This window comes from Neolamprologus multifasciatus, chromosome 19 (genome assembly GCF_963576455.1).
Source record: "Neolamprologus multifasciatus chromosome 19, fNeoMul1.2, whole genome shotgun sequence".
Taxonomy (NCBI): Eukaryota; Metazoa; Chordata; class Actinopteri; order Cichliformes; family Cichlidae; genus Neolamprologus; species Neolamprologus multifasciatus.
Window position 1 is genome coordinate 19,287,039 of NC_140457.1, and position 22,503 is coordinate 19,309,541.

Sequence of the window (22,503 nt, forward strand, 5' to 3'; positions counted from 1 at the left end):
AGTAAAAGATCAATACTCAGTCAGACTAATATTTTATAACCCACAGAGAGAATGAAAGGATCAGTGAACAAAGAAAAAGTGGAGAGATGGAACACTTCTCACCTGAGTGCCACAGATGGGATCCTCTCTCAGGTGGATTCCCGGGGATTGGCCTTCCTGCAGGCTGCCTGCCGACACCTCAGACAGCAAGTCCTTTAGCTCCTCATCTTTTCCAAAGATTTCCACTGCAGACACGCGGACTGAGAAGCGCGTGCCCGTCTTCTCCTTGCGCTCGTTGATGAGCTTGAAGAGCCAAGAAATGGCACAGGGCACAATGCCTAGGCTTTGAGTGGAGCTGTCTTTGCCAATCATGGTGTATGTCTTGCCTGAGGATGTAAGAAAGGAGGGGGGGGGGGGTAAAAATATTGCCTTGTGTGTGGAAGCCGGCTGCACTCACTATATGTTCAAAATAAAATTGCTTCTTTTATCAACCTGTCTGAAATAGGCCTGAAGTTCACAAAGAAATAGGCACTGGCATTGGATATTTTCTCAAGGGTTATTCTGCTAAACAAATGGTGCTGAAAAAAAATTAATAATGGCAGATGTGGAGGATTTGAGGTAATATTCGGAAAGGCAAAAATAAAATAATAATAACTTTTTTTCCTTTAAATCAAATGCTAATCCAAGAACCTGTTCCAGACACAGCCATTCTGCACAGAATTACAGAAACTGGAAACAGCTGCATGAGAAAAGCAGGCCCTTCAGCCTAAGAACACTGGCCAGGCCAATTACTAAGATTTTAATTACAGACTGAGCCCTGAAGCCTGAATGCAGCACTTTACCCCTCACCCCCACGCCAGACTCACTATCCATTCCTTTTCCTTCAATCACCCATTCCTTGACTCACCCCAGTGCACCGCTAAGCCAATTGTGGACATCAAGTGTAGCTAACAAAGAGCAATGAGAGTTTTCTTTGGCTAACAAAGGCACTTCTCTAATCTGTTGCCAGTGGAGAAGCTTACCGAGCTTTACTTGGCCAAAGCAGAAGATGCAGCCGTCTGCACCATTCACCACAGATTGGATGACCTCAGCTACTGTCCCTGAGCACACCTCAGCCTGTGGAAAAACACAAAGAGACAAGCCCTTCACAGTCAGTTTGCAATTCGAGGAACACTGTAAAACAGGCACAGTGAGCATTTGGCATTGCTTACACCAATTCATGTTATTAGTTTAAGTATTTTTAATTACACAAGTGTGTGTGTGTGTGTGTGTGTGTGTGTGTGTGTGTGTGTGTGTGTGTGTGTGTGTGTGTGTGTGTGTGTGTGTTTGTTTGGTAATGTCTGTTTCCGTGTCTTGCATGTCGAGGCAATCGGGTCCTCTGGGGCAAGGCTTCAGCAGCAAAGGCCCCTTCCCATACATCACACGGCAAACAAGACCTCTAACAGCAGAACAGCTTGTTGTTACTGTTAGCCACCAGCAGTGCTGTCCCAGCAGCACAATCTAGCAGCTTGGCCTCAACTATGTAGCAGAAACATTTAGTCTTTAACCATCAGCAGCTTACTTAATTTAAAAAAAATTAAGTAAGGTAAGGTTAAGTAAGGTTTTTCTGGATATCCTACACAGGTGATGACATCCTACACTCTGCTGTCATAGTTATTTAGAGTTCGCTGCACCATGGCGACATGCAAACAATACTTCAAATTACCTTAGATTTTCTGTTAATTTTGTCTTTGAGCAAAAACAGATTGAGTCATTCTCTTAAAAGATTATGGTGTTTGTCTTAATATGAGAAGAGAGCGAATCTGATCCGCTCCTAAGTCACATGTACTAAACATACTGTATATCTGACCTTTGACTTTGATCTCAGCACTTATGCCTGCTGTGTTTTCCAAATGGCTGAGGTTAGATATAGCTGTCCTATGAAAGGAGTGGTTAGATATAAGCGGAGTGGATTCAAATCATTCCTTAGAGGGCTTAAAAGCCCAGCTGTTAGGCCCGTGTTGCTAAGAATGCCCCTTGACCCAAGAAAGGCATTTTTTTCTCTAAGCCTCTGGTCACACCCTGCAAGTATAAAGACGTCCCTTTGCCCTTGAGAGGCTGAATTCCCTGATAACAAATAGAAAAATAGCTCTCTTGCTCTAATACACACACACATACAAAAACACTGGCACTTACTTGTGAAGCATCCTGGGTAAAAACAGCATCGAAGGCAAATATCTTTGGGACGGCCACAGTGGCGGATCTCCTGTGCCCTGAACTAGAGTGCGGGCTGGACGCGGGATCGTAGAGGGTCAGCTGCTTCTTCCTACTGTCTACTTTCAAGAAAGACTGAGACTCTGAGGAGTCTGCAGCCTCCAGAGACGGACAGATACGCATCATCACTTTCACCTAAAGCAACATCAAATAAGCAAAAAGAGAGAACAGCGGTGTGTTAGAAATTGAGATGGCACAAAAACACGACAAAAAGACAGACATTTTGATTATAGCGCACTAAGCGAAGAGACAGGAAAAACATATGGCAGGCATTCAATATAAAAGTTGCAAACTGAAGGTCCTTCAGCGTTTATGCATTAAGATCACGTTCACTTTGTCAGAGCTGATGGACACTGAAAGTTACCATGGAAACTCGCCCTGGGTCAACACATTGGCTAATGGTGTTAGTAAAAGGCAGCAAGGTGAGTATTGAAAGTCACAGCTGAAAATGTTAGAAATCGGTGTGTGTGCAGCTCCCTGATGGGGGATTATCCCACTAGAGATTGTTTTTTCTGGACCAGGAACAGCTCACCAGCGTGGGAGTGCAGGAGCATATGCCCTCCCTGCCTGTTGTTCCACTCTCCTTTTTCTCTCCTTTCCCTCTATTGCCTGCAAAACGACTGGCCGTCAAGTGACCCACCCTGCTATATTCTGAGACATATTATATTTATAAAATGAGCGTAGATTCTTAACACCTTCCCCAGGTCAACATATAGTTCTTGATGCCAACATGGTACGCTAAACATGATCGCATCTTGCATCTAAAGATGTTGATTCACTAACATGCCCATTCATGCCTTGTGGTAGGACCTCTTTTACAGACAATCTATGTCTCTAATGCATAGATGCACAGTTTGTGTGGGTGTGCTTATGTGTGTCAGGCTATATGACACCTCTTTAGAAATTCTGACATCTCTATATTCCTTTACAATCTGATGGTCAGATAGCGCCACTTCTATTTCTCCAAAGGCTCTCTGGAAATATATCTGTGACTGACAGGGAACAGAAATGGCTCTTTGGATATGTTTAGCAGTCTTTAGAGTCCCTGTCAACTCCCAGAGTATTTAGTGCTGCGCCTAACATTACATCAGCTGAATTGCTTCTGTCCTACAGTATACATGACAGGGAACTCAATCCAGAGTCATTTTAAAGCTTGTTGAAAAAGTACCTATGGTGCCTCTCAGGCACTGAAATAAAACCCTTAAAATACAACCAACTCTCTTCCCTTTTTGACATAAGGCTGCTTTGCTCAGCTCAGGACTCTCCACCATCTTCACGCCTACACAAAAGGACCATTCTTCCCTGACTCGTATATTAATATTGCTACAGATCTAGACTCCAGCACTCACAAACAATGTGGCTGGAAAACCTTTTCTTTCAGTGAGTGAATTTATCTTGGATACCACAGCCCAAGTGCAAGCACTCTTTATACTCCACAGGGGACTCTTGTTGTGACTGACAAGTGCATATGTTGAGTGAATTAGATTTATGTCATCTATGTCATTTAAACAGGGCTTCCATATATGACAACCACATGTCTGTCCACCAGACAGAGGCTACCAAGTGAGCTAATGTCTCTGTTTTATTTACGTTGGCAGAGATCAGATAGTGGAGGCCACAGAGGATTGGCTGTAGTATTTTCACACCTCGGACTCCGTGCTAATGGCCCCTGGTTCCCTGTCCCTTGATCCCCCACAAAATCCATTAGTGAGGCTTGGCATGACTCCATCCACTCAGCTTCTTACACCTGAAAGAACTGTGTCTAGGTCAAAAGTGGAGAAGTGGAAGTGACCCACCTACACCTGATTGGAAACATTGATTGAATTCGAATGAAACAGATCCGGAGAAGCCGTGAAAGCGACTGGAAATGTTATTTCACGTGCGACTCCACAGGTGAAAGAGAGGCAGACACAAAGGAACCAGGAAAGTACACGGATCTGTTTACTTTACTACAAGAAAACCTGAAAATCTGTGCAAGCAGACTTGGAACAATATCATAAAATGTCATAAATCCTGATCTCCCGTTGAAAACCAGCTGCTTAAATGGCACAGATGGATCATATACATCAGGTGTGAGCTTGAGGAGGCTTGTTAATAGCACAGGTTTTTTATGAAGTCCGCGTGTCAATGGGAGATTTACAATATGTGGCAAAATTTCAACCGTCTGGATACCTGGCAACAGAAGCGAGCACTTCCTGTCCAGGTGGGATCTAATCTTGTTAGGGGACTTCTTCTGCTTTATAAATACAGGACACCAGCTCAGACAAACAATACCCAATAAACCACAAAGGAAGAGAGATGTGTTTGTACAGCTTTGTTTAATGACTGCTCTATCGCTGGCAGCCTGACTTTCAACACTGCACACTGCACCTAAAATGGAATTAGGAGTCTTGATGCTAACGTGACCACAGATTGGTGAATTACAGTTTTTACTGTCTTTTCTTTGTTCACAGAGAGGAATGCTGGTCACACAAACTGAGTGAATTCATGACATTCCAGCAGGCTTATCTGGCTGCATCTGCATGGACTGCACCAGACAGCACGCTGCCTGCAGACCAGTCTGTCGCCACTCTGCATTCAACCCTCCAAATAGGGGTTTGTGTGTATCCATAAATGTTGGCGCACGCAGTTCTGCAGGGCAAGGCAAGCACGTGTTGTATAGCTGTTGTGCATTAAATGCATTCTGTCTTTGGTGCCTCTGTGTGTGTCTTTTCTCACCTTTCCCATCCCTGGATTTTCCTTCACTTTGGAAACAGCACGGAGCAGACATGGTGGGGCAGGGGGTGGCGAGACCTGCAGGATACCGCTGAAGTTGGTCGGGTAGATGGAGGGTTCTTGCGGGTGAAGCAGGGAAGGCAGGTTTTTCTTCCGCTTGGAGGAAAGATTCAGCTTCTGAGCTGCCCTGGAGGTGGGAAGAAAAAAAGCCTTGAAAGTAAAGCTATACTTAGAAAACTACCAAGCTGTAAAGTTAAGCAAATCCTTTTTCTTTCTCTCTCAGGTAATGTTTTCTTGAGGAGGTACCCTACCAAGAGGTTATTGATTTTAAATGTCTACCTTGACAAAAAACACACACTAACACTTTAACATAAAGGTCAACAATCTGCTCTTAGTCTGCCAAAGTAAACAAAGTCAGGAGGTGAGTTACACTATGCCACCACTCCCAACCCTTCTCCACTCTAAAAATGCTTTTCCCTCAAATCCCAACTCATACTCCCATAACAAGAAGGATAATGTTTCAGCTCTCGACTTAAACTAAAAGTGGAATTCTCTTACACCTTTATGTTTTTATACAGAACAGCTCTCTAAGATAAATGGTCACCAGGTTCTCTGCTCAAAGGGACCAGACGCAGACCGTAAAGCCACAGGAAATACATGCACTTATTTTGATCAAACACAGCAAAAAAAAAAAAAAAAAACTGTCATGGATGTGACAGCTGAGGACTGTTGAAACACTTCCCTCTAGCACATACTTGTGTCCTTCTCTGCTAATCATTGCAGCTAAGCGATGATGGCAGCATCATTTGGGTGGCTGTGACTCAGAAGATAGAGCAGATGATCTACTAATAAGAAGTCATGCTTCAATCGCTGGCTGTATCCCAAAGTATCCTTGGGCAAGATACTGAGCACTGAGGTTCTCCTGATGTGTAATTGTTAGCTAGAAAAGCATTAGAAAAGTTGTTTTAGTATTTGAGACAAACCTACAACATGTATGTATTTTGGAAGTTGTAAACAACCTCGATAATCAGATGTTAGTTTAGTGATATCTAGATAGTCACATGACAGTTCTGCTGATACCAAACAGAACCCAGTTCTGTAAGTGAATTGACCTTTTTCACAGTTTAAATTCCGCTGTCATTCTGGTCTCTTTTCAAAGTCGAGAAGATCTCCATAGAACAATCAGAAGGAGTCATTCTTTTTTGTGCAAACTTCTTCAACTTTATAGGCAACACCAATATCTCTGCCTGGCCTTTTTGCTTTGCCCTAGATCAGTTAACACACACCTCAGGCAGAAATTCAAGGTCAGTAAGGAAAGTAATACCCAAAGGTAATTCAAATGCACTCAAATGGGTTTCATTTAAGCAGTCAGATTTCAGAGAAGTACGGGGAAGACAAAGGGGCGGTTGTCAACATGAAGGGAAGTGTGGCGCGGAGAATTAAGGAAGGCCTGAAGTTGAGAATAGAATGTGAAAAATTTGAAGAGCAAGGCCTTTGAGGAGAGGTAGAATACATAGAGAACATGAAAAGGAGAAAAGAGGAAATCTGGAGTACAAAAAGGAATAGATCCATGTCCTGGTGAGTAGCATTTTTCTAAAAGGCCAGCCTGAGCTCATTAGCTGTGTTCTGGGCTCCTCTGGACAGGACTAGGTGGGCTGCTGCCAAAAACAGAACCCCCCTCTCATCCCTATCTTCTTGTGTCCTGGAGTGACAACCCACCCCGCTTCCTCTTCTCCACCCCCTCCCCTCTCCACTGTACACCCCCTGCAGTGACAGCCCAAGAGCACAATCAGCGAACACACTGCTTGCTGATGGAATAATTATTGCATCCAAGAAGACTACAGGAGAAGCCGCTCCCCGGGGAGCTGCCTATGTGTGATAGCATGCGAGACGGATCATGTGACACGGAGTGAGATGGAATAGATGAATGCGAGATGGAGAGAAAGAAAGGGGGAAACTATAGCAGAGTACACGTGGCTGCGTGAGTCTGCGAGTGTGCACGCGCATTTATGAGAGGCATCCGCAGCACATTCATTCAAGATAAATCTACCCTGTCCCTCTGTCTCTCTCTGCCTCTCTCCCTCTCTCACCCCTCACCTCATTCTCTCTTCTCTTTGAGTTTAGACAGAAATCAAGCAGCACCCATAGAGTAGCATAGAAAAAAAGCCACTCCACTTCATTTATAATTGTTTTGACCAGCGAGTAGCATTCACAGCCCAAAGCTGCGATTGTAACCTTGAGCTTTAATTCATGCAACACAATGACAATCAGTGCACATGTTCATGAATGGAAGGTGAGGGATGATTATGCTAGGGCTTTGGGTTTTTTTTTTAACACAGTCACACGTACACAGGTAAACTGCTTGTCTCTCCCCACCTCTCCCTCCCACGTTCTCTCCTACACTCTTTCTCTCTCCTCTCCTTACACAACTATATGATCAGTCATTGGGAAAAAAGAGAGAGAGGCAGTGAAGAGAGGCTCAGATTTCTTTGCCCACAACAGCTTGTCCACCTGTTCACTCAATCTCAATGCTAATGAAGCTGTTTTCCTTCACAACTTTCTCTAAAATGCTCAAAGGAGACTCTATATGTGTGAGGAAGCGAAGCCCGAAAACACTTGAACATACACTCATGCTTTATGAATTCTGTTGAATGTTAGAAAAGTGAGCCAAAGCTTCACCCCCCGACATGCACACATTGTGAGATACTTACAGCTCTTTCCAATCCATTATCTAGTTTATGCTCATAGTCAAAAAACAGGCAACTGATAGAGTTCAACTTTGCTGTCCTTGTCCGTGTTGTCACTTTTCTCCATTATTTGCACATTTGCTACGCCGGCACACTCAGCAATTACACAGCGAGGTGGGGTTGCTTGCTACTCAAGGCACAGAGGTCCTTTTCGCTACGATCATCAACGTTCCACTTAATTTCACAGAGGCTTGTGAGAAGCTCGGGGGGCAGAGGGAGAGCGACGAGTGGGAGGCGTGGGCGTCATAGTAACTGAATGGAACAAGCGGCAGGTGGGGCTGGGTGGAGGTGGGCAGGCGGGATGAGTGCCCTTCAGGAAAACCAGTAGGTGCGCAGTGAAGGTGTAATCCAGAGAGTTTCTTAAGAGAAGGTGAGGACGAGGTTAGGATGAGGATGTGCACCTCCTGTGTTCATGCACTACGAAAGCATCTCTAACTCCTTGCGTGTCTCCTTCACCTGCAAAAGTTCAGACGCAGTTCAGGAACCGCAGAAACTTGGCTTGTCCTCCGACTCAGTTTTACTTTTTCTTCGCATCCAATTCTTCAGTCATCCCATAGGCTGCTTTTTTCCCCTCATCCAGTTAATCCACCGTACTTGTCTGCTGTGAGTGGTTACAGATCCTTATGCCTCGGTCTTTCCCAGACGCTCTACTGCTTACAGGCAGAAGGCAGGGAAAATAATCAGCGCTCCTGGCTGGGCTGCAAGATTTCCTTGAGTAGCTGAGAATGAGAAGAATTCCTGCTCCTGTTCCACCTCTTAGTCCTTCTCCTGCAATCGGAGAAATTCTGGCAGCTGTCCTGCCGTGTCTCTCTCTATTTCTCTTTCCCTGGCTCTCTCTCTCACACACACACATCCACACACACACACACTCCCTCCTCTCTCCCTGCCTCCCACCTCTCCCTCTCTCTCTCCCTTTCTTTCCTCAGCCCAGCCCCTTTTCCCTCCGACTGCCAGACGAGGTGTCAGCGCTCGATTGCTGGCTGCTTGCGGCGCAATTTGCGAGTGCTCTCTTTCTCTCTCTCTCTTTCTCTACCCCCCCCCCCCCCCCCACACACACACACACACACACACACACTCACTGTCTCATTCAGCCTTCTGCAGAAACACACATGCATGCACCCCACCACACGTCACATGAATAGTTAATGCATGCAGGAGCCCTCTCTTCTTTTAGGGTCCCACACTTCAAACAGATTTGGTTAGTATGCCTACAGTGTATGCATCCATGAGCCCGAGAGTACATGTGTGTTCCTGTGTTTTTGGGGTAGCATGTGTACACTACATATTTGTATTATTTTATTTATTTTTTTGTCGTTCCTAACAGATGTAATTAGCCGGAAGAATGAGAGCGGTATTAATCATAAGGCGCGAGACAGGATAAGGAAGGATGTACTTAAGAGGAGAAAAATGGATTTCTTCAATGAATGATGCTCTGACTAAACTGGAAAGCTGAGGGAGATTAAAAAAAACAAAACATAAAAAGAGGACAGACAATGAACAAATGACTTCTTAGAAAGGCAGATTTATGCTGGCCACTAAGAGAGAATGCAGTCAGTCAATGGTCAAGGGTAAAAAGGGGAATGAAAGCATGTGAGTGGGTGAGCGCTGGGGTGAGAGTACCCTGTATTCCCTGGGCTGCCAATTTACCAGTAAGCCCTCTCAGCCCCCCCAACCAGCCAGTCTTGTTTGAAAGGCTGCTACTTTGGCTGCAGAGTGCCTACTACAACATATCGGCAAACAGAGTGGGTGTGAGACTTGCCAGATGAAAGTACATGCAGCACAAAGCTCTATCGGCTCCTCTCCTTCTGACACAGTGCCCCTTATATGAACTCTGCTGGATTAAATTTGAAGGCAAACAATAAAACCAACACCACCTACATTTTTCGTACAGTAATAAAGCTGTTTGATATATCACATAACCTTTTCCTTCTTCCCTTTCTGCCCTTCCATAGCATGGTTACCTTTGCTTTTCTGCAGTGTTTGCTTTTCTGAGGTGGGCTTATTTTAAAGTGCTAGGACTGTCTCCTAACAGAGTTCTACACGCTTCACCGCCATCGAATCCCTTTGAGCAATGATTGGCAACAGATGATGAGCAAAAGACAATACTAATGTCGGCATTGGTCACTCTGACAGTACAACCGGTAATTATTCTCATCCCTACTGCTGCTACCACCAGTGTGCTTTTCACTGTTATACATCAAACTGACATAAAAATAGGGGACAGCCACAGTTGGAACTATCCTGATAGTCTTTCAGCTCCATCACTGTCTTCTTATGAACAGACCTTAGGGACAGATAATCAGAGTAATATATATAAATGAGCTGAAGCAAGACAGATGTAAAATCAAGAACCCTTGAAATGAAAAGGTCTCCCGGTGCCTTTGTTCGAGAAAGGACATGTAGATTTCATCCTTTACCTAAGGAGGGAGTGAGAGCGAGGGAGGAGCGGAGGTGGTCAATGGTGGCACGACAGAGAAAGAACGGTTCGGCTGTATTTTCTGACTAGATTCAAAGCTTCACTGTAGCCTGTCAATAATGTTCCCGGCCTTTTTTCTTTGCTTTGTCAAATTAACAAGAGAAATTCCTCTGACCCAGAGAGACATTAGTTGGTGCGCCCATTAGCTTGTTTGTACAAATTTGTCTCTGTTCTCCACGCCAGCTATACAGCTCTTTAGGTACCTCTTTTCTGTGGTTAATTACCATGTTGGCCGCATTTACTATCCTTGACACTTCCTTTCTGTGAATCTCCTTTTTTCCCCCTCTGCAGACAAGATAAGGCTGCTCTGGCCATTCAAGCGCGGATCAGATCACTCAGTCTGATATGAGACTGCTTTACCCGCGCCACCCCACCCACAGCGAGTCTCCCACTGCTGCTGATTAGCAGGCTGGCATAGCTCTTCACGAATGGGAGATGGGAGTACTGGGGCTACAGCCAGCTTCAACACCATGCAGTGATAATGACTACGGCACAATGAGTTCACTCGCTCACTGGTTGCTAGAGACACTGAGAATTTACCCCATACCAGTGACGGCATTCGTGAGACTTTCTCTTTAGTTGAAGCCGGTATAGCCATGTTGCTGTTGTATATACTGAGTATTTTGCCCTCACCATAAATGCCAAATCAGCAGATGGTCATGATTGACTGCGCTGGATGTCTGTTGATCTATATCAGAGCAGGTACTGTGTTTTTGAGTCAAAAGATAATCATTAGGAAACCTCCCCAGAGCTAAAATCAGTACAGGCTGTCTTATTGATGGGCTGCCCTTGACATGATCAAACAGCTCTCTGCCCCAAAGGTGTGGGGGTATAACATAAATCCACTGTCTGTAGGAGAAATACAGACTTAGCTCTGTTAAAGCAAGAGCACCAGACCGAAGTTTGGTGCGCAGGCAGACATCGCTGTGTGGTTTTCTCTTTGCCAAATTTTAGGTAGGATTAAAGCAAATCTGCATCTCTGCACTGGCCTCGTTGGTCGCGGTCCCAGGTCACCCACAGCCTGACCCAGCCTTCGTTAAACTTTGGCAGTGATTAAGTGACCATGACATCAGCCTGTGAACACACACACATGCATACACACGCATTCATACGGTGTGCAGACGAGAGGAGGTGATGTCATCCTCTGCCAACCAGCGCTGGCAGTGAGAATGCCCACCCAGACAAGATTTACTAACAAGGTCAGGATGCCGATCATTAAATGAGACAAATGCTTCCATGCCATAAAAGCTTCCTGAGAGTTCATCCGTTGTAGCTGTATTTCAGAGGATTAGAAAAGACCCTTTGACTGCCCTGTGAAGCTGTAAGTGTCACCATCTTTCAGATGTGGAGTATAAACAAACGCATTAACCTAACACTAAAAGCTCCGGTGGTCACATAAGGTAGGTTCTTAAACTAACCAGAGAAATGGTCAATGGACTTTATTTATATACCTCTAGCCTTGCTGAATACTTAAAGCATTACAAGCATCATTCATACATATAGCACTTGTGCTTTACATAAATATGTAACTAAGGGACCATTTTGGGGAATCAGTATCTTGTGCAAAGACACACCAAAGGACGCAGGCGGAAAAGCCAATAAATGAAGCACAAGCCTCTGATTAGTGGATAACCTGCTCCACTCCCTGAGTCACAGCTGCCCCACAGAGACATAGTTGGGTTACCTGAGACGCAGCACTGAACATATGGGGAGGACGCTTTAGAGCTGGCTGTTGAATAGATGACAGAGCCTCCTGTGTGGCACAGACGTTTAGTCTGATAATGAGCCCGTTTTCTTTCTAAAGTCTCCCTGCAATTAAAAGACCTCTGGTATAAACATTCATTTAGTTTTTCTCACTTCCTCCCTCTTATCCTAAATCACTCAAAACAACTGCCTGAGGCTACAGCAGCATGGACACTGAAATTAATTCCGAATATGGTTTTTAAAAAATGTAACTGTAGCACAAAAATATGCAATTTTATTTTACAGATGCTGCTAAAAAAAGAAAGAAAAAAAGCTCCCACCTGGAGCTACGGGAACAGACATTCTCCTCTGTTCAGCATGGTTATCTTATCGTTCAGATTCAGATTCAGATGAGCATCTTTCCAAACCAAGATCTTTCCAGTAGTTTTGAAAAATGTGTTTCCTCACTCCTTTGGCAGCCCCAGATACATTAAAATGGAAGAGAGAACTATCAGGCTTATCGGGCTGTCAGTTAAATCTTATCAATCCAAAGCTCTGAAGCTTTCAACTGACTACGAGGCTGCTTTTTCCTGCTTGGCTGTTTTAATAGTATACTGAAGGTAGAGCTCCTCTGTGCTGTATTGGCTTACACAGCAGCAGTTTGCTGGAAGTGGCCAAACACCTCCAGGCTAAGATTTATAGACTTTCTATAAATCCTCAGAAATAGATAAACGAATCCCAGCAAAACCAGACAGCAATGAATGCAATGTCCAGTTAGCTGAGCGATACCCTGCGCGGCACGCTCCAAACGCATCGGACCGACGCTTTTCAGGAAAGCTCTTTGTTCCAACAAGGTGTTCAACAAGCCTTTTGTTCCTGCTTAGCATCTGGCCTTGGACACAGAATATCAAATGGATCATTATTTGTGCGCTGACTGCTGACGGCCCAAGGCTGAGCATCTTCACAGCACCAATCCGCAGCCAATTAAGTAAGGCCAAATGCATTCATGTAACATCTGTGGATACAATGCGTCATCACAGAAAAGAAAGGATTTCGCACAAAACCTGATGTCGCCTTTTTGCAATTGACTTGTCGCATTTGTATCATAATGTGGATTCAGGGAGGTTTCCTGTCAGAAGAAGAAAAAGAAGTGCAGCTTTCCGTAAATAAAATCCCAAATTCTTCCCGGAGGTTGTAAACCTGTTTTGTTGCAATCTCCTTAGAACTCTTTTCAACCGGTCTGTGGACTGAGCTGGAAAACAAGGGATTAGGGTATCCTCTGGAGAATTGCTTGAATAACAGGGGATCATTTGGAACACGGGGGAAGAAAGGGATTCTGAGTGGTAAATGGAGGGAAAAGCACTGTAGAGGTGAGGAAGGCGTTAAAAAATGAATTGGGGGGATAGTAAGTAAGAGAAAGCTGCAGAGGAAGCGTAAGGAAGGAAGAAAGAAAGACGGAGAGCGAGGGAGGGAGCAGCAGGCTGTAGAGCCAAGTCCTCTCTTCGATCAGTGGGCCTGGCTCTGTGCCAGTGAAGCGCTGTCCATGAGGAGGTAAATCATTTTCTGCCTGAGAAAGAAACAGGGAAAAAAAATGATTGGCGGGGGTATGCCACAGCCATCTTGGAATTACTTTATTCCCAAAGATGGGAATTCCCAGTCGGCCAAAAATAAATGGAACAGTTGGCCCAGAAAGTGAAAAAACTCATCAATATTCAAGAAAACCTGGTTTGGTGAATCAGTACACGAGGGTAAACAACACAAATTTAAGAAGTGGCTTGTATCAGCGCAGACGTCAAAAGAACTTCTTTTTACTCTGATTTTGTTGAGAAAAATCAAAGAAACGATGTAAGGCTGATTTGTCTCCTGTGCTTTTGGATGTCAGATCAAGAAGAACTGGCTCATGCCAGTAGACCCTCACTATCCCACTGCGGTACAGAGAAGGCGCTCTGTGCCATTGCCAATAAGGTTAAAGAGAGGTGGGAATATTTTTGGCAGACAAACACACAGGGTTTTTGTGTTTAACACGCTGAATATTAAGTATTGTGTCTCCAGACACCCTGCACAGTCACACACCCACTAATTCACCTCAACCCCGGAGTGAAAGGCCGCAAAACTCTGTTGCCAAGCTAGGGTCTTAAGGAAGGCTTAAGATGAGCAAAGGAAGGAAAATGGTAGGGTATTGTTGCATTTACTTTCACTTTATTGTTCCTTGTAACATTGAGGATCAAGTCTTGCAAATATGGCCTTAACTAGCTTGAACACTGGGCCATGACGAGGTGAAGAAAGCACGGGGCTTTAGCTCTGCAGGACATGTTTGTTAGTCATTTAGATAAATGGGCCAATTAAACTCCTTTGTGGAAATAACTGGAAATAACTGCATTGAAATTCAAAGGTCGTCCAACAAAAATCTCTAACAATTGACTCTAAATTGTTTACAAGAGGTTTCCAAAAATGCAGCGTCAGTAAAATGCTCCGCTAATGTGTCAAAACTGGTTCATGCAGCAAAAGTAAAAGTCTTTGGAAGAACATTCACTTTTCAGCTGATGGGTGACAGATGATAATGAAGACATGTTCATCCCTGCTCCGCCGACTGCAGTCTCCCCACCTCTGGCACTGCTGACAAAGATTAACAGCTGCTTTCATCTCTTCCAGAGCATTTTCTCTCTGCTCCTCAGACACCGCTCGAGGTATTTTGCTATGCTCCTCTCCCAGGCTGCAGAGAATCTGGAATAACTCCACATTTTCACATGTTGAACTGCGATTCACCCGTCATCCCACCCACGTCTTGCCTTCAAAACATCAGGTAGGCTGTTGCACTCAGGGCACACAAACACAACTTTTGGAACACACATGAAGTTATCACTGACTGAGTGACGTTTCCTGTCTCGGAAATCGCTTCGGTGCTTTTTAGAAGCAGGATATTTGAGAGACAAGCAACAAATGAGGCCTGTTATCAGACAATTATGAGACAATTCCTCAATCAAATATTATGCCCCTGTAGCGTAACGCTGTCAGAGGGGAAACTAACGTGAGAGCGTGATAACTTTGGGAGAGACGGGCAACGGGGGAAAAAGTCAGAATACTTCTGGATCACTTCTCCACTTCATTAATCATTTGCTGCCAGAGTAAGACACCAAGCTATTATTTATTTGCACTTTCCCACACAGAGGCTATCACAACAAACAGGCCCACAGGCTGATGAGAACATTTGGGAGTGATTAATCAGTGGGCGGCCTGGTGAGACAGAAAGCAGGGGGAGGGGAGGTCTTACATGTGTTTCCTAATCTTTCATCTATATTCTGGTCAACTGGTAACTCAACTAAAACCAGAAAAGGTCCAAATCAGGGGAAATGGGCTGTACTGTCATGAAAGACCACGTAAATCAAATGAAAAGTGGAGACCAATCTGAAAATAAAAGCAGGGAAAGCAAAGAAACCGCGTGGCTGAGAAAAGCCACCAAAATGCCAGCGACTGTAGCCACATTATTCAAATTAAGCAGTTTATCCTGTATCACATACTGATAAACTGAGTCACCGAAACACACACAGCTACACTTGCTGGTTCTCATAGAGCGTATGGGGAAAAGGGGATTTTAGCACACCACAGCTGGCTCTCATGCGCTGGGTCGTGAACCGATTATAGGCTATAATCCTCTCCATTCAAGACGACGTGCATGTAGAAAACAGTGACAGAAACACAGGGGAGATCAACCGTCCTCGCAGCTTTTAATTTGATACGGTGGTTTTGCACGTCCAAGCCGCTCGCTTGTCTCATACATAAGTGGACATGAAAAGGTGGGGCACAATATCCTTTACAATTACTCTTAATCTTCATAATTCTCCACTAAGAAGTCGACTATGGAGCAAATAAAACATGGGCGATGTACTAGAAGGACCATTAGGCATCCATCCTGTTTTAATGTAGCTTATTTTGCATTAACTGCTGCAGACGACAGTGAAGCCAGAAGTTAATACTGAAAATGTTCTGATAATAAACTGTCAGCAATATTTTTTATGTTTAATTTTTCTTACAAGCCCCATTGTTACTTGTTTTAAATTCCCCACAGCTATCATCAACCCACGTGAACCCTTTCAACCTCCTGGAGCCAAGCTACATATAGATGGAGATTAAAATAAAAAAGACAGTGTTATCTGAATGAAATGATTCAGCTACTAGGGCTGTGGGTAATGAGGGAAACCTGTCCTGACAATGCCCTTATCCTCAGTGGTAATCCGAGCTACATCCCGGGAAAGCTAGCGCCTCACAATTGACTTATCGAAGGACGGCGGGTGCAAGGTGGTGCTGTGCATATAATCTTTATGTGTTTCACAACAAAATAAAGCTCTAGCACATGGGGAAATCAACCTACAACCAGTGTTTAGGCAGATATTAGTTATTCATGTTGAATAGAAGTCTGTGGCGTGGCTGAGCATTGTGATGCCTGAGAAACCCCACTAGGAGCCTTCCTTGTTTCCTTGGATTCTGAGGCAAAAAAGGCACTCGTGGGAGCTCATGAGGCCACGGGCGTCACCCTACAACTGCACACAATAGGTCATAAAATTCCTCAACATATATTCCCTGCCACCAGCTATTGCACTTTACTCTTTCTTATTCCTCCATACTCTCACACAGTGTCTCACACCCACAATGTTAAAGAGAAAGTGGTTGTAATGACAGAGATAATAGACTCCATTTGCATGACACTTTTCACTGAGGTGCACTAAAGAGGTTTAGATGGCATCCCTCAGCCCCTACAGGCACGATGCATAATATCCATTCAACAGGCTGAGAGTGAGAGAATTTAGTCTAACGCGATAACTAAACGCTAATGCGCTGGTCACGGAGCCCAGTGGGTAGTTATCAGAAACATGCCGTTAAATGGGGAATGCTGGACGTGGGCAGGCAAACAGAGACGGAAATGGATTGATGCTGGGAGCGTGACCTCACCCTGCCCACGTGAAGCAATCGCACACAATTAAACCTTATTTATTGTCTCTGTCACCATCCTGAGTGACAAAAGCAGCCCTGTGTTAAGTGAGAAGCCTGCAGGACAGAGGTCTATGCTCCACATTTATTCATGTATGTTATCAATCTGTCAGGCGAGGATGGCAGCGCTTTCCCCTCTCCCCCAGGGCTTAGGACACGTGGACCCAGGGTGAGCACACAGACTTGAGTCAGCACTTCAGCTCTTTGTTTGTCACCCCCCCTCCCACTTTAACTGCCCCCCTGCAGGCTATGTGAGTGGGCCAGACAGACTTCCTGACTCAGGGATTTATTTGGCGTATCGGGGAGGGAAAAGGCATCAGGCTATCAGGAAGGCTGGGACAAACCCTTTGCTTTTCTTTCAGTGGAGCTGTTTGCCATTTATAATGACAGGCACAAGTGACTCTGTGTTGCCCATCACACCACAGCACATCAGTCTGCTGCTGCAGGGGGCACAGCACTATCACACCATGTTATCATATCCCAGGGAAGACACAGATGCCCAGAGAGTGAGAGGGAATCTGCAAATGCAAGAGCAGTTCTGCAAATGCAAATCAGTACTTCTATTTATTTCTAATATCCACCGAGGCTGAACACGGTTTTCTCTATGTCAGTCTTTATATCAAAAGACAAATTTTCTGTTACCTGAGAACGATGGAGGATTATGAGTCAGAGTGGAGCGGCATTTTGCTTTTTGCGGGTGGATGAGAAGGTGGATGTGGGTAGTGGGATGTATCTACTCGACTCAGATGCCCGAGGCGCCGAGGCCAGGCAGGATCTCCATCAACACCTCAGCCTTGACGGTGCCCGACAGGCCTTGGTTCACAGGTTCACACCTGGGTTTATCTACTGAGCCCCAGCCCTTTTGTGGCCTCAGCTGCCACTGGGTCCGCCGCTGCACAGAGGCAGCCATTAGTCCCATCAGCCAGATTATGGCAGGAAAATACCAGCTGGTGTTTTATCCAACAGTAAACAAAGACAAATACCAGAGAGCAGCTCAACCATCCCAGCTACCACCCACTCAATACTTCTGATGAGCCATTCGCTGCCCTGGGCATGTGTTGCTCAGATTCAACAGATTGATATGAATCAATTCTCATTTGTCAGACTCCGGAGACAGAGGTAGTATTAACATTTCAGCTCCACTGTGGCTACTTTCTCAAAATGGAGCCAAGGTTTCTACAGTATGTTACACATGCTATACATTCCACTCACACTCTTGCTCTCGTGGTGGAATCCATCTCGCTCTGGCTTGACAACAAAACCATTAGCCTCTCACCTCCAGGGATCAGACAGTCCAACTCCAACTGCACAAAACTGCACATTCCACAGAGCGGAAAAGAGCGTGTGCCACACAAAGAAAGATAAATTGAGAGGGAGAGCAGGAGAAAGAGAAAGAGAGAGAAAGGGGTGAGAGGGGAGGGGAAGAGAGAAAGAAAACAGGGCACCTCTCGCACACAAACACACACGAATATCAAATATCCAAGTGCGCTCAATGATGTCTGTGCACAAAATAGCTTACTTCACTCTCATGGTAGTGAATCCAATATTCTTCTCCACAGGTACAGGTCTCCTGCTCTTAGTGCTGTCAGAAAGGAGCATCAGCCCGAGCACACCGTCTGAATGACAACACTTATAAGGACCTGAGCTGCTACTGCCCCACTCTTTATCCTCCCTGCCATGTGGGCCAGATCAGCTGTGCTCGGTGCACCCCTCTGGTTCACATAATCTATCCTGCCTATTTGTCATTCACTGAGATCCCCGCTGTCGATCACAGCACAGCCAACCAAAGCCAGCAGTGAGCTGCTTTGTCTGCTCTGAGCCTCTCTATGGACGCCATACAACTGCATCACCGTCTCCTTTACAAGCAAAACGAATAGGGCGGCTCGCACAAACTCCAGAATAAACATAACTGGACACTGGCCTTCAGCAAGTCATCTGTTATTCAGAGCAAGAACAGCTACTTGTCATCCTGCTGCGCTTCCACTGTGCAGCATGTAGGACTCATTACTGAAGAGATGCTCTTCCCTCCATCTGACTAAATTATAGTCCAGTGGAGTAGAGAGGGCTGTTTCAACTTCCTGATTTCCAATCTTCACTTTTGAAAGAAAAATCAGTTACATTTTATTCCCACAAGCTAATGACTTGTTTCTATGGTTACTCAGAGCAGCCAGGGGGATGAAGGGCAGAGTGAGCGTTCCTGACACAAAGGCACGGTCTTGTGTGTGTGTGCAGGAGAGCCGAGGCTAAATGGCCCTGCTGCCACAATTACAGGAGGATCCCTTCTGCACAATCACAGTCATTAGTGCACAAACACTCACCTGGGCAGCAGCTATAGGCACCGGTGGATGACCATGAAACCACTTCCTCCTTCGCATTCCAGCAAACAGCTGTCCGCCCAGCCCCTGCAAATCCCAACCTTTCAGCCTGCGTGCCACTTCTAAAGTCTCCATCCACCGACTGTTGTGTCTCTGAGGTCCTATACTGCTCTATTCATTATCTCCTTGCATCTTAAGAGTGACTTCATTGTCCATCTCTGGGGTATGATAAGAGACGGTAGATGGACAAACTTAAACAGGGGCCCAACAACGTAAGATAACACTATCTCATACTGCTATACACAAAGTTTGCCAGCTGATCAAAGTTGGCTGCAAACTGAGCAGCCAACTCCTCTCATCTCATGGGCCTGGTGTGTAATAAACACACTGCCACAATCAGCAGGTGTTAATGGAAGAGAAAGATGAGGAGGTTGTGCGAGGCAGCAGTTAGCCGCACCGTCTAGCCCCTGCTGTGAGCGTTGCCTGGTTTCATTACACAGCGGTGTGTCAATACACTAATCATATGCTCTGTCACAAGACAATCAGTGGTTAACGTGCTAGTCGGCTGAACACATGGCTCTAAATTCATTACCCCAACTAACACACTGACGTAGCCAAACACACATAATGATATGCACACACACACACACACACACACACCATCCAGTCAGAGTTTGACCCCTGACTCTTCCTGTCTCTCTGCAACTGTAAAGTCAGTCTAATTGCAAACTGGTCGTTACTGGCCCTGGGGTCATCTTTTGGTTTCAAGCTATTTCCTAAGATTACGAGAAACAGGAAGTGGGACAAAAGAACTGTTTTTGAGCTGGAATTTCACATAAGCCTGAAAGAAGCATTCATTAGATGATCAAAGACTTTTTCTATTTTCCGCAAGTGGAAGAAAAAGAAGCATCAAGATAATATAAATGGCTGATGGACTTGGAATGGGAAGATTCAGAGAATAGAAGCTACACTTGGATTTTTTTTTTTTTTACTTGCATTTGTCTACATAGCCTGGAAGGCATCTCTGTAATGCTGTTAATCAAATAAATTCATGTGAACAAATGAGTCATTTGGTCTCTTAAATTAATGAGTAGCTTCTTTTCCATAATCATCTGGTCTATCAAATAAATGATCTGTCCATAAATTACATTAAATACTTAAATAAGTCTTAGGGATGTGGCGAGAAGAGACTGAATTTAACATTTAAAATCCCAAAATATACTAGAAATCTGAGGCAAAGCTGCACTTAGAACAATCTAACCATAAAAATATCAGAGTTTACTTGTTGTAAAGTTGACACTATTAGAATAAATTAAAATAATAAAACATTGAAGGCACAATTAGTCAATTCACAGGCACAAATAATTCATCTAAGGAGATGCAAATGCTGTGTCGTTATCAAACCAGTGTTTTTACCAGACATATTTAAACTAAATGCTTCTTTAACTAGTTGAATGGTTGACTTATTTTTCCACTGCAAAATTAAACATTGTTAATCGCTTTTCTTTTCCTCTCACCAACAGCCTAGCGAGAACACCTAGACTCCGGCTAATTGCATTCTAATTAAAATTTCATCTGTGAATGGAATAGTGTTAGTGAATGTCAGACAAGTGTCCAAGGAGCTGTTTCCACGCCACTGGGGTAAGAAAAAACTGCTGTTTGGTTATTCTGGTCTTACACCCTGGGCTCGAAGGATTTGCACGTGCATCTCACTAATTGTATCTACGGAGAACAAAAAAAGAATACTAATCAGATCTGAGTTTTCAATCATGTCTAAAACATGAGGGATGCTAATTTCATCTGCTTTTTTTTTTTTGCAGCTACAGCACTATCAGAGCAAATGGAAAATATTGTTCAATGACTCAATTTGTTTTGACTGTTTTACGTTTCAGACAACAATGATGTTTTTAAAAATGAGCAACAACGATTTCACGATGATGTTGATGATGATCCCCGTTGCAGGGATAACAGCTGCAGAAGGTCAGGAAGTGGGTGTGCTTCAAATGGAGAACAGTGGATCTCCTCCACCCTATTTTTTTCTATCTGCAGAACCCAATGCTGTTTGAGGCTGGCCTATCATTATCGTATTTCTGCGGGCCAAGTCAAACAAAACATTCTTGGCAGCAAATTATCTTTTGGATAAAATAAAAGGTGGTGGTGGAGCGCACTCTCTACACCCCGTGTGCTCCACCAGGACCTGTTGCAGGGAAACGAACAAGTCCACCTTCCTCTTTTTTCCTGTCCACACTGAATGGCTTGATGCAGCTCTTTATGCTTATCTTTTTCTTTTAGCTCAAGTCCAAAGAAAACATGAGCGTTAATAAATCAATGTCAGGAATTTAACCTGTCTAGCAGAAGGTCATGTCTCACTGTTGTTTAAACCTCGTGCTCCTGCGACAGGAAGCAAGATACACAGGAAGTTGCATATTAGGTGGAGGATTTGGAACATCCCCTTAGTCAAAGGAAAGACCTCATGGTCCCACTGATATACTTGGACCCTGTAAAAGCTGGCAACACAAACTCCATTTGGGATGCTTGAAGAAAAGCTAAGCCACATACTGATCCCCCATGGGCTTCCTGTCACACTCCACAAGCCCCTTCACCGGTTTTCTCTGTCTCCTGTGGTGCAGAGCGTCAATGGTCCTATGCATCATTCTTAGCCAGCTTCCCTTTCAGAAACGCTCATTACAACACAGCACTTTTTGGAGAGATGAGGCAGGGAATGTATGCACTGGCCTGCCAGGGAATCTGTCATTGACAATATTTCCCCAACCATGCACCCGCACAGAGAGGGTGAAGTCTTCTCCAGGGCAACGACAATACCAAAGCCAAGCAATGCTTTAAAAACAGGCTTCTTCAGCCTTGGATACACAGGGACCAAAATGCTTTTACAAAAAATGCATCCTGCGCTACACCTGTCGGAGCATCCAGTAAGTCTATGGCTGGAAAATTGCAAGATCCGTTTAAATTGGCGAGGCAAAACAAAGAAAAAAATAACTAACCATAAAATACCTCAGGACAATAGCTAGCTTTAACCTAAACCCCTTTCGTGAGACACTCCTTCCTCATATCGAATTATGCAATTCTGTTTTCTATTCATGGGCACTGGTGTCTGCAACTAAAAGGTTCATTTAGTTCCATGATGTGTATCCCAAGGCATGCTATAATTCAAGCATGGCAAGAACAACATCTCCAGTGAATAAGTGCCCCACATGGAGGTTAAAACCATGAGACCACGCGAGTCTGTGCATATCTCCTCTTCAGCTCTCTGAAGACTGAATTCATGCAGGTGTGTATGCAAACACATTTTGCAGTCATGTCAGTGACTTGACAGCATGGGGGAGGTGCT

The 22,503-nt window shown here is 44.6% G+C and overlaps 1 protein-coding gene across 3 annotated transcripts in view; it reads right to left on the minus strand.

Moving 5' to 3' along the window:
- The window catches only part of kif26ab (kinesin family member 26Ab), a 68,175-nt gene that overhangs the window by 11,883 nt on the left and 33,789 nt on the right, over positions 1-22,503 (minus strand). For 2 of the 3 annotated variants that reach the window (XM_085143411.1, XM_085143412.1), the window contains exons 5-8: positions 4,951-5,134; positions 2,155-2,367; positions 1,002-1,095; positions 103-365 (exon numbers count right to left, since the gene is read on the minus strand). In XM_085143411.1, the coding sequence (XP_084999537.1) occupies positions 103-365; positions 1,002-1,095; positions 2,155-2,367; positions 4,951-5,134 (754 nt within the window). Of the gene's footprint in view, positions 1-102; positions 366-1,001; positions 1,096-2,154; positions 2,368-4,950; positions 5,135-7,658; positions 22,496-22,503 lie in introns of those variants that run through there. The other variant, XM_085143413.1, reaches the window with a different exon arrangement.